The 16,931-nt window shown below is 43.6% G+C and overlaps 1 protein-coding gene across 2 annotated transcripts in view; it reads right to left on the bottom strand.

The window, feature by feature from the left end:
• Nucleotides 1-16,147, bottom strand: part of LOC121591602 (DNA-binding protein D-ETS-3) — a 40,343-nt gene extending 24,196 nt beyond the window's left edge. The window contains exons 1-4 of one of the 2 annotated variants that reach the window (XM_041912312.1): nt 15,998-16,147; nt 13,633-14,176; nt 13,267-13,317; nt 707-754 (exon numbers count right to left, since the gene is read on the bottom strand). In XM_041912312.1, coding sequence (XP_041768246.1) covers nt 707-754; nt 13,267-13,317; nt 13,633-13,714 — 181 coding nt within the window. In that variant the 5' untranslated portion in view covers nt 13,715-14,176; nt 15,998-16,147. The remainder of the gene's footprint in view (nt 1-706; nt 755-13,266; nt 13,318-13,632; nt 14,177-15,997) is intronic. The other variant, XM_041912313.1, reaches the window with a different exon arrangement.
• Between the last annotated feature and the right edge of the window lie 784 nt (nt 16,148-16,931).

The following is a 16,931-nucleotide window of genomic DNA, read 5'->3' on the forward strand; positions in this document are numbered from 1 at the left end:
AGCAAAAAAGAGGGCAGGAAATCGGTTCATAAGGTGCTCGTGTTCCGTTGGATTAGCGAACACGCCCCGTTGAATGAAACAAAAAAAAAAAATGCCAGCGAGAACGCTGAATATTGTAACCAGGGTGAAAGAATTTCAACCTCGAAGCTGCGTTTCGATAGTCACGGAGAGCTTGGAGTGAAAGGAAAAATAAAAAACCTTAGAAAAGCGTAAGAACAGCACCACCCAGCAGCGCCCAACGCGGTAATGTGTTTCTAACCCATAAAGGAAGTAGTAATTAATCAACAACAACATCGTTTCTTCGGCATTTCCGTACTAGTTTCCGTACCGGTACCACCTCGGTTCTGTTGCTTTTCCTGTCCCCGGAAGGGAAAACAAATGAGAAAGTGTAGCGAAAAGTGGGAGCGAAAGCAAAGGCAACAAAATCAGGTCTTAATTCGTCTTGACTAGGCACACACACACACACACACCAGCTCCAGCAAGTCGGTTGCAGTCCCGGTGGACCGGGGCGAAAGTATGCATGTCTAGAAAGGTCATAGGTTTGGCTATGCAAAAGAATCGATTTTCCCACTTTATTTTATGCATACACGCTTTTGGTTGAGTGGTTGAGCACTGAAGCGATTAAACTGTTTGGCGGCACAGAGGCGTCTCGTGAGCGTGAGTTTCAGGAAGCTTTCCTTTTTTAGAACAAGTGTGCAACACTTACCCGAGCTCGCTAATCGACTGCTGGTGGGACCGAACATCTGATATGGATCTGTAACGAGAGGAGAATTCAAAATGATGATAAAAAAACTTGTATTTAAATTTAAATTTTCAAAAGGGTTACGTCATTTGCACCAGCCTCATTATTGTACGACCGAATGATCGATAATTTACCCGCAGCGCAGATAGCGCCATTAATCTGCACCGCACAATGCCGCTCGCAAAAGCATAATTAAAACCAGTCGACAATTTTTACCGTTGAATGGTAATGCTTGTACACTTTTTTGCTGCTATTTTTCTCTTTTTGTTGGCATCAATTTGTGTGTTGCGGTGTACACACATCGTCGTCATCATCATCCATTCCAAAGCCGCACTCGGAGGTGCCATTTTGCGATGTATCTGCATTGTGCTAAAAATGATTAAAAACCGTCCCCGTTGTTGCGACTGCACCGGCCACATACCGTTTCCACCGGCATAGCGTATCAAGCGCACAATGAAACGGGAGAAATTAAATATCCTGCCCACGTTTCCTATTGCGTCGTAATGTCCACTACACGCTCTCCTCGCACGGGTATGCGCTATGAAGCGTTTTTTAATTGCAAAATGCCCGGCTGAACGCGAAATGTAAATAATAATGGTTAAATAGTAATAGCAGCAGCAACGTCAGGATATAAAAAAGAGGAAAAGCAGGTAGAAATGCAAAAAAAAACAGGTCGTTTTAATGTACGAGTAGTGCACTTTTTCTGTGGAAAACGCCTCGACAATGAAGCTTGCAGTGGGAAAAATTGATCCCACGAGAAGACAGACCCAGTTGGTGGGTGACACATTCGCAGCGCTTGAAATTGAAACAAAAATACAAAAAAGAAATACAGAAAAGTACATAAGTGAGGAGAAGTAAAATGCAGACTGAGAAACACACACCCAACAAATATGTAGATCGCTGCTCTCCACTATGTGTCGAAGAACAATAGAATAAACCTTGGCAGAATAAAGGGTAGCAAAAAGGGACGATAGTGGCTTGAAGGGCGGCAGCTGGTGGACAACAACAGTTTGCAGTGCAATTGTATAAAATATTATAGCCCGGCATAATGGACGGTGCACATTTTAACATTCAGGCGACAGCTTTCCGAATGGGCTGTTCCGACCTGGTGGGTTGGGTTGGTTGGAAACATGGGCAGGAGAAATGGGAGAACGAAATCAGGACTCCCAAGCGAGCAAAAGATGACGTCGACGGTAAGGTGCATATGAGGTGTCATCAGAAAGAACAGATACACACCGAAAGGCACCAGCACATCCACTGGTCGTTATACTCGAACGGTTGAATGGAGCAACAATTTGAAGCAAAATCACTACCCCTTCGCTGGAATCCTTCACGAATGAAGAACACCCCACATTGTACATTCGAATACAGCGAAGTCTTGCATAGTGTGTCGAGTACTAAAGTGAACAAAATGAACACAAAAAACTTTAAAAAAATATTGCAAAAAGAAGTAAGCACTGCAACAGTGTGCGCACAGATTATTGTAATTCATTTTGCAGTGCTCCCCATTGTGTGCAAATGTGCGTCGTGATTTGCATGGTGATTATTATAATTTCTGCATGAGCGTAAGCAATCGAAGCGATGGCTGGGAGTGGCAAACAGCGCCATCCAGTGTGATTTTTTGATATTTCACAGCAGTAGAAGGTGGAGGCGGAGGGGTGCAATTTTTACAATTATTATTAAGCACTTGTGCAGGTACACTTGAAGTATGTATTTTTTGTTGCTACACTGTATTTCGGTTGCTCGAACTGTAAAATGAGAAACATGTTACAAGGCACAGCACACACACTCACTGCTACACAATCGTGTACACGTGCAAGTGCACTGTGTGAAAGCGATACATTTTTGGTCTACGTGGCTGACGAAGGGACGAGAGTTTCGAGAGTGTCTGTGTATTTCAACCAAGCAGAACAATGAGCAATGTTTTATAACAATTTTTAATGCATTATGATGTACCATTGTTTGGGCTGTTGTGGCGCGCCCGCGACAATGCACTCGGTGTAGGGTTGTAAACTTGTAGGGATGCTTTGTTTCGTGTACCGTATTTCAGAGCCAAGGGTGACACGGCTTTAGCTGCTCGTTTCAATTGTTTTTGAATGCATAAAAAAATTTAAATAAAAAATTGTAATGAAAAGTATTTTATGTCAATTGTGTGGAAATTGCATAGTTACTTAGTACAGCAAGTTTTTTTTAGTACAAATCCTAAATTTGTCCTCTGATGTTTACTGTAAAACGCTTCCATCGGTACTTTTAATGTTTCTTTTCCTAAAACAAAATGTTTAAATCCCTTTATTCCCATCCACTGAGTTATTGATTCCAACTTTAACCTTCATCGACTTCTTCCTGGGTAAAAGCTTTTGCTCTCATGAACAAACAGCACTGAACAAACAAGTACGGCACACTCCCTGGCGCCGCTAACTGGACCCCCGGGGGAAATAAAACAGGCGTTAAGTCGCCGTAACTAAGACACCGCCCGCCCCGTGGTCAAGTGAGTAGGCGAAGTGTAGCGCATGATGAAAAATCATGCCATCAGTTTTCGTTATTAGATTCGGAACCACTGGCACGACAATCGTCACCAAGGGAGCTGATGTGCAACTGACCGGTTGTTTGTCCATCGAATCAATCGCCAGCTTCCCCTCTGTTTGATAAATTCTTTTGCAAAAAGGTGACAAGAAGGACCCGATTGACTCGACCAGTAAAGACTTACATGCAGTTGAATATTTGTTTTCAAGAGCAGAGCAATATCTGTTACATAGGGCAAGTTCTCCCGCAGGGAAAAATTCCTTTTTTCCGTGACAAAACAGCGACAAAACATGGTCCGGCACAGAAGAGAAGTGACGAATATACCTGTACCGAGCAGAATGCACACCAAACGGACGGCAGTGAGCGCGTGATTATTATTCCCGTTTTTGCTGTCAAATCCGGCCAAGTCACGCCAGTTTCCGTCCGTGCAGGTTGGCAAAACCAGCAGCGATCAGCCAGCCGCGTCCTGTGCCGGCTTGAGTTAAATGAGTGGAACATTCTACTTCGCACCTGACTGTGTGTGTGTGTGTGCGTGTTTGTGTGCGCGTTTGAAGGGTCCCGTTTTATTCCGTCGGCTTCCTTATTTCCTTGTGATTTCCGTCCACCCTTCCGGCAGGGGTTGGGGCTCGGTACATTGCACATGGCTGCGAACGACGGAGGTCCTCACGGGGTCAATCGTTTATTGTAACCGCGGCTCTCGAGTCAAGCGCTTTCCGACCAACGCGCCCACGGTCTTGAAGGAAAAAAAAAACAATTGTACAATCCTTTCGCACTCCTTTCACTACCTCACAACGCTATGCGCCACCCAGTAGTAACACTTCCAGTTATTATTAAATATTTTCTCAACTTTTCTTCCTTCTTCCTTCCGTAAGTCGTTAGAGCCCATTAGCCCATGGAGCTCAGGAGTGGAGTGTTGCGGGAAGGTGTACCTGGTGGTAAAACCTGACTCGCTTGTAGCACGAGCACGATCACGAATTGTGTTTGTATGTGTGTGCGTGTATGTGTGTGGTAATATGAATTGTTATTTCCCTGGGACATGGTTTTCCGGAGGTCACACACAGGAAACCGAACCGAAAGCAGAACAGGGGGCGAAGTGACGCTTGAGCAGTTCCTTCCGAAGGACCTGTTTTACAGAGTGCACACAAGCACTCTCTCTCTCTCTCTCTTTCTCTCTCTCTCTTTCTCTCTTTTTCTTCTCTTTCCCTTCGTCTTGAAATGTTTCCTGTATTCACATTTTCCAAGTCCCACAAGCGAACGCGCCCTGTTGTTGCGCTCTGTCGGAGGACAGAAATGGAGCGAAGGACCAAAAAACCATGCTACCCAAAACAGCAAAAGCCCAGGAAAGGAGAAACGGCATTATCGAAAGGCGTGTGTACCGAGTACAGTAATATAGACATTTCCACAATCGTAAAATTAAATTACACCGTCTTCCGCCCGGGGACCATTTGTTGGAGGAGGTGGCCCGTTTTTGGGCACTGCACCGTGTGTACTTGTCGTTGCCTCGTGTTTTTTTTTGTTACTTGTCGTGCCCGAGCTAACTTTTGTGTGTGATAATGGAAATGATTCCTTAAGGCTCACTCGTACGTGACACGGCAAGACAAGCCGGAGCATAAGAAGGCCACCCCAGGCCGGGTTGACCTTTAATTGCGTCCACTTTTGCGCACTTTTCTACCGTGCTGCATCTTCAAAGTGCATAATTTAATAATTAATCTCTTGGCGGAGAGAGCACAACGAGCCCAAACACAGTCCAGAGATGCGGGAGGCTGGGAAAAAAATCCAAAAGAAACAAACGAACAAAAACTGCAACCATTGCCAAGTTTGTGCGAGCGTAGCGGGCGAACGGCGCTGAAGCTGCAGAAGGACATAATTGTTTAATCATATTTAATGAGTTAAGCAGTGTTCCGGCCATCGGAGGGGCAAAGGGGGGGAAGGTGCAGCGTTTGGCATAATTTGCATATTTTAGCAACGCATCGTGGTCGCTTTTTTAACTCCAGTGCATGTATGCGTTGGTGGTAGCGGTGGTTGGATTTATGTCCCTTCGGAAGGAACTGTAGTTGTGAGGTGCCATAAAAATGAACCCTGTCTCTCACCGTTTCGTCTGGACGGTCGGTGTGGCAATTGTCTCAGCTTAATTGCTTGATAGGACGGGGGAAATGTCGGAGGGTGGCATGTTTTATTGTGCTGATTATAAATTCAGTACAAATCAACGCTATATTAGGTTGGAAAAAATGTTTAATAAAAATAGAATTGGTTGGAAGAATGGCGATAGCATGTACGCTTCAGAATTCGTTATAATGAATTTTAGCAAAAGTTCCGCTATGCTAGTATTTTTTTTTCCTAAAACATGATTCATGTTCACAAATTAAGGCGTTTATTAACTTATTATTGGATCTTAATCATCGTAAAATCACGTTACATAGTAAATATTAATAAATCGATGATAATACATAGTTTTTTATCAGTTTATCTAAAATAAATCAAGCTAACACAGTTGTACTAGGAATTGTTTTGTACTAAATTTAATTAAAATTAGTTGATTGTTTTGTGTAGTTTTACGGTAATAAATATGTGCATAAAACTATGTTATTAGTTAAGTAGAAATGTATGGCCTGTATTGCGATACAAAACTACTGTACAATGCAGCCATTTCAAACCTAAAAATATAATCCCTTCAATCGCCTCCATGCGATCCGGTTCGAAGGACCAAAAACATCAAAATTGCGCGAAACCCAACCCTTTCCCGCCGCTACCGAAACCGTGCAAAATGTGTCCTCCTTACTTTATGTTCATTTTGATGAACGAGCCGTATCGAAATCGAAACCGTTTCGCTGTGCTACAGCCAGGGCAGAAAAATTAGACACAATTTTGTACGCACATCCAAAGTCACATTCTACGCCGTCTGCATTTGAGATTGTTTATTATGTTTTTAAAGTTTTTTTTCGTCCTCTCTACTGGCGTTGTGGTTGAAGTGGAGAAAAATCGCAAAAAAGGTAGCCAATGGTTTTGCGCACGCAAGCGAACACCATAAATTCTAATTCCACTTCCACCAGGCTTATGCGTAACGATCGTCTATTGTTTTGCATGCATGGCATGAACCTCGTAAAGCAGCAACGCCGTATTTAGTGGTTGAAACTTTAAAAGTATTTTAAATTGTGCGAATAAAAAAACAACGTTAGTGTTTTGTGCCACTGCTGCACGGTGCTGCATGGCGCGAAAGCAACAAATCTCGCCACTGCACCCTCATCATCATCATCATCATCGATACATTTGTTACCACGTGGAGAAGAGCACGTCACTCGACGGAAGTGTTTGTGTGTTTCGAGTGGTTTTGCGAGTGGGTAGATTTTTCACGTAACGCCGGTAAATGGCAAAAAAACGGACCCAAAATAAACGCAAACGAAAGATTGCGAATCAAAAATGTGCACCGAATCTGGAGGCACCGGAATTGGGATAGGGATTGTGAACCGCAGGTGGGTACGGTTGGTACAAGTGGCTCATGAAACCGTAAGCCGAATAATATATATTCAATTAAGGGCTTCAGTTGAAGGAGCTGCACAGTTTGAATGGGGACTTTTTTTGTTGTTGGGCTCGTGTGGCCCAGGAACCATTGAAGTGCCATCGAATGGCATTCGCGGGGTAAATGACGCGGGTTTGACGGGAAAAGCGCTTTTAAGGTTCACGGAGAATCAGAGCATTTTCATGTTTTCATGGCGCTTTTGTCAATTGAGTGGGTGGCGGGTCTGCCTGCGCCTGACATGGTTCGCCAGGGCCTGGCTTTGAAATGTCTCGTTCAGTTTTTGGTTCGGCGAGCACTTTGTGATCAAATATTGTGACATAAGTCGGAGTGGTTTGTCGGTGGGTTTGAATGGTTGACGAAAAGTTGCGCCTGAACGTGGGATAATTTGAATAGCATACAGGCTAATAATGCTTTTATCATAATCGTAAGGAAAAAACTACTCAAAGTGTTGTAATAAATGTTGTAAATAGCTTCGGAAAAGGTTTAGTTGTTTGTGCAAACATGTTTTAATACTCTTTTTCAAACACATCACACTCTTTTATGTACTGTTAACCCTAATTGAAATGTAAATGTTTATTTCCAATGCAATATGTCTAAACATCTCTCTTATTTACAGTACAGATTATTGACTATTTCGCTTTAAAATTGTGCAAAAATTGTCACTTTTGCACTGGAAAAGTGCAAATCGTTCTTATTTATTCTTTTAATTAGCATCTGCAGTTTTCTGCGGATGTGCTTAGAGCCTATGAGATTGACACACTCACAAAAAAAAAAAGACGCAAGGGTGAGTCAATCACCCAACGTTCATGTTTATTTATGTGAAAATCTGTTGCCCAACATCGATACCCAATAAATTCCTCCTTCTCGGCTTTGTCACAACGCGCTTGGATGACGGTACGTATTTTTTGTATTGTTGTGAGATCAATACAATCTGACGGTGCGTACCGGATGTTCCTTTTTTCCAGTTGTTGTTGATGTGTGACGCAAAAAAAGCATCAAACGACCCTTCACAGCGAAAGGATACACTTAATCTGCTTGACTGGTGCGAGATCAATCAAAGGTAGAACATAAAGAGCAAAAGCGAACAAAAGAACCCAAAAATAAAGAAATGGTTGCATTAACATGTGGCATGTTTGCATAGATTTGTGACCATGATTGCTTAGGTCCTTGTTCGTGTACAAGCACACATGTGTGACCAATAGGAAGGTGGAACCGACGGAAACATAACCTAACTAACATACTAGTATGTTGTTTTTGGGGCGAGGTTTACTCCCGTTTGATGTTGGTTTCTATTTTACAAGGTTTAGATCAAATTTACAAATATTGTCAATCAATGGGGCGTTACGATGATGTCCCATGAATTTAAATATACACTATAGGGATAGTGAAGGCATGGGATTTTTCATCTTAAAGTATCTTCCTTGAATGCCTGACACGTCGTACAATATCATCCCAAAACTACAAGCAATCCATCCCGTTCCATAGCAAATAAGATCAGTTTTCTGGTGGTACGCTCTATCGATTTCCAAAACAACACCATGGTAATGGTGCCGATTTTAGCGGCTAGACAATGCCAAAACAAGCGTTGGTCCAGGGAAAATCTGCGAGGGAAAAGCGAATGGACAAACAGAGCCAGCGATAATGAAGTAGGAAAGTTCGCAAACATCCATCGACATCAACCGTAATTAAAAGCGGGTAAGACCAGAAAATGACGGCTGGCCACAACGGAGGCAAATAGTGGCCGCTGTCCATCTCACACGCCCGGTAGAGGTCAAATGATGAGGCGTTGATGAGTTTGTTTGCACCGGTCGGTCAAAATCAATGCAAGCAGCAAGTGGGGGGAGAGAAAGACAGGGCTGGAAAGACTATACCATTGCCAACAACCTATGGAAAGAGGTAGCGAAGGTCGATCAAGCGTGAGACTACTGGAAACGGTGGAAAACTAAGATGAATCCAAAGGGGACGTGTTTGGTAGAATGGTTTTGTGAAGCTATTTTAGCTCAGAAGTTGGTATTTCAAGAGTCGATTAAGCGAAGGATGTCTCAAGAATGTCTTCTTCTTCTATTTGGCGTAACGTCCTACGCAGACATCCGGCCTATACATGCTTTCGGGACTTAATCCTTGCCAATCCTTGCTACGGAGGGAATTTTAAGATTGAACCCATGACGAGCTTATTATTGAGTCGTTTGAGTTGACGACTGTACCACGGGACGGTCCCAAGAATGTCTGAGGAGATAATACAGTTAAATAAAAATCTTTGGTAAAAGGTAAAAGGTAGGTTTGATTTGAATGTATATTTTGGTGAAGTTTGATTTAGTGCAGATACCCATGGAAAACTAGAGTGCCTTAATAACAATGAGTGAGTTTCTCGCAAGACCAACATTTTTAATGATTAATTATGAATCTAGTTGACTCTATAAAGGTTCTTGATTTAAGTCAATAGCCGGACATACTAGAAAAAAATCTATATTTTAGATATATCTAGACCAGACATGTCAAACATACGGCCCGCGAAGAACTTTGGCAGTTGTTTGAATGAAGTAGAAAGAGATTGTAAATTATAAGATAAGACAAACGGGTGTGCTAATGTTTATCCACTGAGGAAGGAGGTTTCAACATTCGGTTTAAGTGTGAAGTAAGTTACACATAGTTACTTGTTTGGGAAGGTATCCGCGAAGATGGCATATAGCATGTGTTTTAGTAGTTGTTTCCTGAGAGCACTCTAAAGTCGGACTACCAATATTTTCACCCATTTTCCAACATTGAGGCTTTTTTGAATGTTCGGAAATCATGTATTGGAATACCACTTTCTTCACTTGATTGATGAGGGTAATCTTGTAATGATTTCTGGTTAATGAATTGTATGAGGTTGACTGGTATACTGGTAGTCTCTTTTCCTCAACAAAATGGCCACATATCTAGCCAATATTTGCCGATGTAGTGATAAATTTTGATTTATCGTTATTAGTCATTACTGTTGTCAAAATGTCAGCCGGTCTCATGGTACAGTCGTCAACTCGTACGACTTAACAACATGCCCATCATGGGTTCAAGCCCCAAATAGACCGTGCCGCCATATGTAGGACTGACTATCCTGCTATGGGGGGAAATCAATAAGTCACTGAAAGCCAACCCCACAAGTGTGTTGGCAGGCCTTGACCGGCATCGGTTGTTGAGCCAAAGAAGAAGAAGAAGAAGTTGTCAAAATGCAGCATTTTTACTTCGTGTGTCATTGTGTGAAGACAATCTATGAGGTTTAAAGAACTGTGTCCGGGTAGCCTGAAATTTAGCAGGTATCTGGAGCAATTGAATATGACTTATTGATTGTCCGAGCATGAACGACTTTCACTGAAGTAAAGTATGAGTAAATTCACGAATATCATGAACTGTTTATTGGAGGTTACGAAAAAATCTAGATAATATTCTAGGTCCAAGAATAAGTCTGTAATGATTTTTGCCGATTGAAAGCACCCCCACCACACCGCCGCCTAAGAGGCGAATGAGGCCAATTGGCTTAAAGTCCCTATAAAAATAAAGAAAAAAAAAAACGCCGCCGTCCAACTGCGGCCCGCCACAATATTTTGAACCGTAATCCGGGCCGCGACCCAAAACGAGTTTGACATCACTGATCTAGACGATGATATTATGGGTTTCTAATAAAGAAAGCAATTTAATGTAGCTATATTCGAAATTTAACCAAAACATCTTATTGCCAGGACTATACTTTTAAATAAAATCAAATACAGTCTCATTTGACCACCAATCAAACGTTGTGTGAGTGTGTATCTCAAAGCTTAAGAATGGCTGGGATCCAACACAATCCTTAACAATCCTCAAGAAACAGTCCTTCACTAAGAACGATGTTTATTTATTACTGTTAGAAAACGAAGCGGAAAATAATTAAGTGCCGAACACGTTAAAGGTTTTTTGTTATACTTTAGCTGTTGGGTGTTTTTATCGCAATTGATTGTTTCCGCGGTTTTTCTGCCTTTTTAACTGCTTGCGCACACACAAACATCGCCTCAGCTGACAGTCCGATGGAAACCTTACAACAGTTTCCAACAATTATAAAATGTGTACTCAATGTTGCTTTCTCAAAGGAAACTCTATTGTTTTAAAAGCATAATAGCAACTAAATCTCTTTAAAACCCTGCCCAATACCTTAAATTTCAATCAAGCTTGAAATATCATTTTCAGAACCACATAGTTCCATTAATGCTCAATTCAAAGGAGCAGATTATAGATGTTATTCTTGTCATCCCGCAGAACTACAAACACCATGCCACACGACACCGAGATATGGTACCTGACATCTCACCACCCCGGTACCACAATCATGCGCCAATCGTACGAAATCACACGAGCGGAAGAAAAACATTTCTTCACGCAATTGTCAAAAACCCCTGCCGTCCCCGCCTGCCCAAATCGTTGAGGTGACATGAAAGGATCCAGTTCACTGCATTTAGTCTCTCAAAGCCCGTGCAGTCTCTTGGTGTATGGTCACGCGGCTGCGAAAAGAACATCGGCAGCACTCTGTGGCAGCACCACCCCGAGGGAACACACAATCGACCGCCGAACGGAACGTCGTCCGCGCTTTTATTGTTTACAATCAGTGCGAATCATCAAAACCACTTTTTGATCAAAACTCAAATTGAATTTTCCAACCCAAACCGCGCGTTGTTGACGCGCTTTGAGTACACATGGCCGGGGCAGACAAGAGGACACCCAGTGTGAAGGTAGCCTCAGGGCAACACACACACCACATACATCAAAAAGGGCTGCGAGTGGATTCTTGGCACCCTTAAATAGCCCGAGGGGGTCACCAACTAGGTGGATTGCTTGTATGTGTGCCGAGAGACAGCACACAGCGAGTCCTTTTTTTCCTTCTAGCCTCTATCGCTCACACAGATGACATCCTGTGCCTTCGGTCCCGTGGCTTCTCAGCTTCTCGGCCGTGCCGGTACCGAAAGGGAGATTTGCACTTCGACGCGAAAGTTTAATTTTAATGTTGTGTCAGGAAAACACGCCGCGGGGTGTAATTTGTAACACCATCGCATCGTGCCATCATGCGCACCGAGCGAGCGGTGCCAGTGCGCCCCGGGGCCATCAACCATTGGGGGGCACCGGAATGTCGTTTGAACCTGCCAAACGAAGCGTGACCGAAAATTTTGAAACGGGATGAAAAGTTAGCGTAGCGCTAGGGCTTAGTGGCCGCAATCTTTTGGTGGATGCTCGAGAAAGGGGGAGCGGGGTCGAAATTGAAAGAGGGTGTAGTGATTTTTGTATAACGAGCAAGTGCGCAGGTTTGGTTTGCAATCGGGAGAGGAAAATGTTATGGGCGTTTAATAATTAACCAAAATAAGGGGCTGCACGCATGATTAGAGAATAATTTGTTTAAATAAGGTTAAATAAAATAGTAGATAAAATACACAATGTAAAAAATACGATGTAAAAACAGCAAGAGAAAACAAAAAACACAAGATATAACAAGACAAACAAGATGTGTATGAATGTAGGAATGCAAACAGCAGAAGTGATAGGTTATGATGAGACAAGATCATAAAACAATGAAACGGTAAACCAAAAATGAAAGCTAAAAATATAAATATAAATATCTTGCAATTGAAAACATGAAATGGTGAATAAAAATTAAACTCATTTTGCTCGGATATTTGCAAGAAACATATCTTTGAATATAAATAAATGAAACTTAAAAAGTATGGCCACATCTTTATTGTCTGCACTCGTCTTATCCTACCGCACCAAACATTTGTCTAAAATTCGATGCAGAGATCATGCAGCGTCGAGGAAAAGTTTTCCTGCTCGGTGTTGGTTCGAAATGGCTCCCGGGAGCGTACCATCGTCGCACCAATTCAACCGCACCAAAGTGACGAAGCGAAGCTGTTTGTGAAGTGTCTCCCCATCCTCCCACTCCTTGCGTGGCGTACGTGCCACAATGTAGTAGTAGTAGTAGCAGGATCACATCTCATCCTGCGCCAACCGGCCCAGCAAGACTGACGGATTATCGCACTACGACGTGCGGTGTCGGTGTACGCTTTGAACTTTGTGACAGGATGCGCACGAAAGCGTGACATTTGTTTTTGATATTAGTTTAGTTTTGATTGTACATTAGCTGGCAGCATAAAAAAACGTACAAGGGAGCCGTGCTGGCGAAGAAACAGTATCTTTCACACTGATTGTTCCACACCATCCTGTTGTTCTACCGCTCCGGGTGGCGGAGGCGGATGTGACACGGCAAGTGCACCCAAGTAATTCGAATCATACAGAGAAACCGGGTCCAGGAGGATGGCAAAGTGCAGGGGAAAAGATAATGAAATTTTCGGTTGACTAACTATGAAACCTAGAGCCTCGGGGCGCTTTTGTAGAATTGAGGGTCAGATTGAATGCAAACAGACGTATTCTATGTGTTTTTGAGCCACTTTCGTGAGAAATATTTCATATTATATTGCCAATGGTAACTTACCTTGACTCTGGGACGAGCTGTGTGAGCCCCATGACGATTTGTACGAAGAGTCTGCAAAAGAAATTGAGAAAAGGAGTGAATTAACACTAATTTAGAACAACCTTCCGAGTTTCATTATTCGACTTTCACCACAGTCAAAATAGTTTGAGCCATACTATGTCTACTTTGTTCAGATATTGGAATGCTTCGATAATTCAGTCATTTGTTTTACTTTTGATTAAAATGCGTGTTCCCTTCAGAATTCGAAGTTGAATAATAAAAAAAAATCAATTTAAATTATGTGAACAGGTAAATCGTCAACCTCTCTGTACCGCGCCGTCGCTGTATAAGGTGAACATTGGAATGTCGCTTATCCGTTATAATTACCAGCAAATAACATTGAAAAGTTACCGAATGATCCACCGGAGGACCGATTCAGATAATCGGGCGAGCTTTTGATATCGATCATAATTTTGCCGCAACCGTCCTCGACGCTGCCCTGCCGTGCCTTTCCAGCTTTCAGACGAATCTTGGATGCGGTGTCCCGTCCGTCCGTCCGCGCACCGATGACACCGGGTGCCGGGGGCTCGCCGTGACCGATGATGCTTCCGCCGCACACACCACCACCAGTATAGCTCGATATCAAGGCGGTGGCCACTTTTTCCGCTCTTTACACTTTTACTTATACTCGATAGAAGCAACTATGATAATGTTTTTCACTCTTTTTATCTCAATAACACTTTTTTGTGTATATTTTTCGTTAGCTATCTTTGCTGCTTTTCCTTTACTAGTTTAATTTATTTTATTGTTTTTTATATGAGCTACGTGCTCACGATCACTTAACAACATTGTTATTAGTTGGATACACTTTAACATTGGTTTAGAAACTGATTTCAAGAAACTGATTTCGATTTTCAACACACACTTTGTACTAAAAAGAGAAATTTATTGGTACAAATAATGTGTTTCCTTTACGCATATTTTAATTTAATCAATTGTATGATCCACTTTGTGCATTTATTAGATAAATGTATTTTGATTTTTATTAATTTCCGACGGCTTATAGTAATTCAAAGCAGTAGTACTAAAAATGAGCTTTGAGCATTTGGTGCCGTGACTAGGATACAAGTGTTACTACCAATAAAGATGGTAATGTTATCAACAATCACATTGTCTCCCTAAGACTGACTTAAAATCCTCTTACAAAACAACAAAATAAAGAAGATGCTCGGTACAACCATTCAACTGCACTCCTTTCTGGTGTATTTCCAAGCGAATCATGTTACTGTTGTCTTTTTATTATGTGCTGTACAACCCGTACCGGAAAGTGATTGTAAAACAACCCACCACCGGCGAACGGTCTTTCGGTACAGATTAGAACAATAAAATCGTTACTAGGTCTACACACACCCCAAGGACGAGCGTCGGGAATTGCCAAGAGGACTCAGGGCCTTCTAAACTAAAACCCCGTCGCTGATGGTCCACCGATCCATCGCTGCATCTATTGAGTGGAACAGGAAAAGCGTAACGGAACTGGCCGGTTACCGTTACCGGACACCTTCCATTTCCGTGACGGTCATCCCCGTGCCCAGCCCAAGTCGATGAGCCGTGCAAGGGTACATGGTACCTTACCTGTACGTACACCGTGGGGCAGTAAAAATGGATTCCAGTTCCCTGGCAAACCATAGAAAAAAGGGTGGCTATCGGGGAGGGATACCATGTGAGAGAAAGGCTAGTGACTGCCCCGCAAAAAAGGCGTCACTTTTGCGCAGGCTTTTTCTAGCGTTCGTGTTTTGCAACACTCCAGAGAGAGAGTGAAATAAAAAGAGAAAAAAGAGAGAGAGTATGAGAGAGACCCAACGATATCGGACACACTTCCGTCGTACCGCCTTTTCCCTTCCCTTGGCTCCTATTTTTATGCTGGACTCAACGATGGACCTGCTACTTGTACTTGTCCGTCGCATCCGGATGAAAATCCGGCCCAGATCCGGTCCGGACAGAGCGCCAGTTTCCCGATAGCGTGTCGGGGGCTGACCGCTGGCGGTGGTGAATATGATAACACACGCGTTCGAAGAAAAGAAAAAAGCGGAACCAAAATAGACTGGGCTGGAGTTGCAAAATATTTTCATCCCCACCATACAATGTACAACTTCTAGGTGTGGACACACGTGTGTGTGTGTTTGAAGTGGAAAAGGGGGCAGAGGGAAATTTGCATAAAACTAGTTGAACCAATGGTATGGAAACGAGACTGTCCGGTGTAGCGCGCAAGCTGGCACACGGTGAGATGCACCCGGAGAGCTTGGAAGGTCTAAATTGGGATCAATTGTTGGGTACTGGAGGGAATTGAATCAGAGTCGAAGAGGTCAAAGGGCAGGGCTATATGGATGTCACTTTCAAAGGGAATGTAAATGTTACTTTTTTCACTTCTAGATAGTCCACTTAGAAATAAACACGAGACACTATGGTAAACATCACTATTCAGTTTTATCATCTTTTTGCGATTGGATGAAATTTTCTGGACCTCCGTTCCTTCCGGAAGTCTTTCCACCTGTTCACCACCATCACTTCTTTCTCTGTCAGTTATATTTATACCGTCTAGGTACAAGTCACTGGACACTGGCGAGCAACAAATCCCCAACAAAATTTCTCCCCAAAAGCGGATGTTCTTATTGCTCGTCCTGTTCAAGCCTTCAAGCACAAAGTTTCACCACAAACACAAAGCACAACACAAACACGAAAAGGCACAACTCACGCAAAAAGACGTCACGGCGACGGCGACCGCCAAACGAAAGGCTGTGCGTAACCGGTTGAACGGTGGTGCGTCGTGAGCAGCGTGACCAACGGTGAAGAACCAACTGCGTATGGTCGTAGCGCGTGGTGACAACTAAGTGCGTTTTCCTGCCGCTGCCAGCAACGAACCGTCACGTTCGTCAAGGGAAACACACGCGCACACACAGCAACACACTGACGACGGGAGGACGGGGATAACCGTGGGCGAGGGACGATAAAACAAAAATCCTTATCCGTTCGTTGCGCCTCCTGTATTCCGGTTCCGTTTTATTACCACACGCGCGCGCGCTCTCTCTCTCTCCCTTGTGCTCTCTTGTTCGCTACCATCCTTCCCACCCCACCAGACGTATAATCCCTCGCAAGAGCCCTTGCCACCACCAGCAACCCTCATCGAGATTGCGAAGGATAGTAGTGGCCCCCGCCGCGATCACTGGTTGGCTGTTGCACATGGCTCGGAAAACTAGCGAGGGCCGACGTACTTGTGCATACAGCTCGATTTTCCCTCCCAAATGCGCTTTTCCACCACCACCACTGCTCTGCGCTCATCAAACGAGCGAGTTGGGCGGGTGCGAAAATGAAACGGCAACATCCTTACAGCGCACCCCTGCACACACACACACACAAACGTCATCCATTTCCTATTTACGCGAATCCTGCTCTCTACTACCCACTACCCGACTTCCGAGGGCAGGATATTTTCGTTTTTCACGCTTTTCCGCACGGGCCCGCCTCGCGCCTCGTGTGTGTGTGTGCGCACGCTATTTTCTATCACCCGCCGCAATCACACCGTTCGAGTGGATAATCCAGCCTTGTAAACGCAGCGTTCCGTTCGCGCGACACGCAATAGGGAAGTGAGCGAAACAGCATCAGCCGATCCTTGCTGCCGCCGGGAACAA

This window comes from Anopheles merus, chromosome 2L (genome assembly GCF_017562075.2).
Source record: "Anopheles merus strain MAF chromosome 2L, AmerM5.1, whole genome shotgun sequence".
Lineage (NCBI taxonomy): Eukaryota > Metazoa > Arthropoda > Insecta > Diptera > Culicidae > Anopheles > Anopheles merus.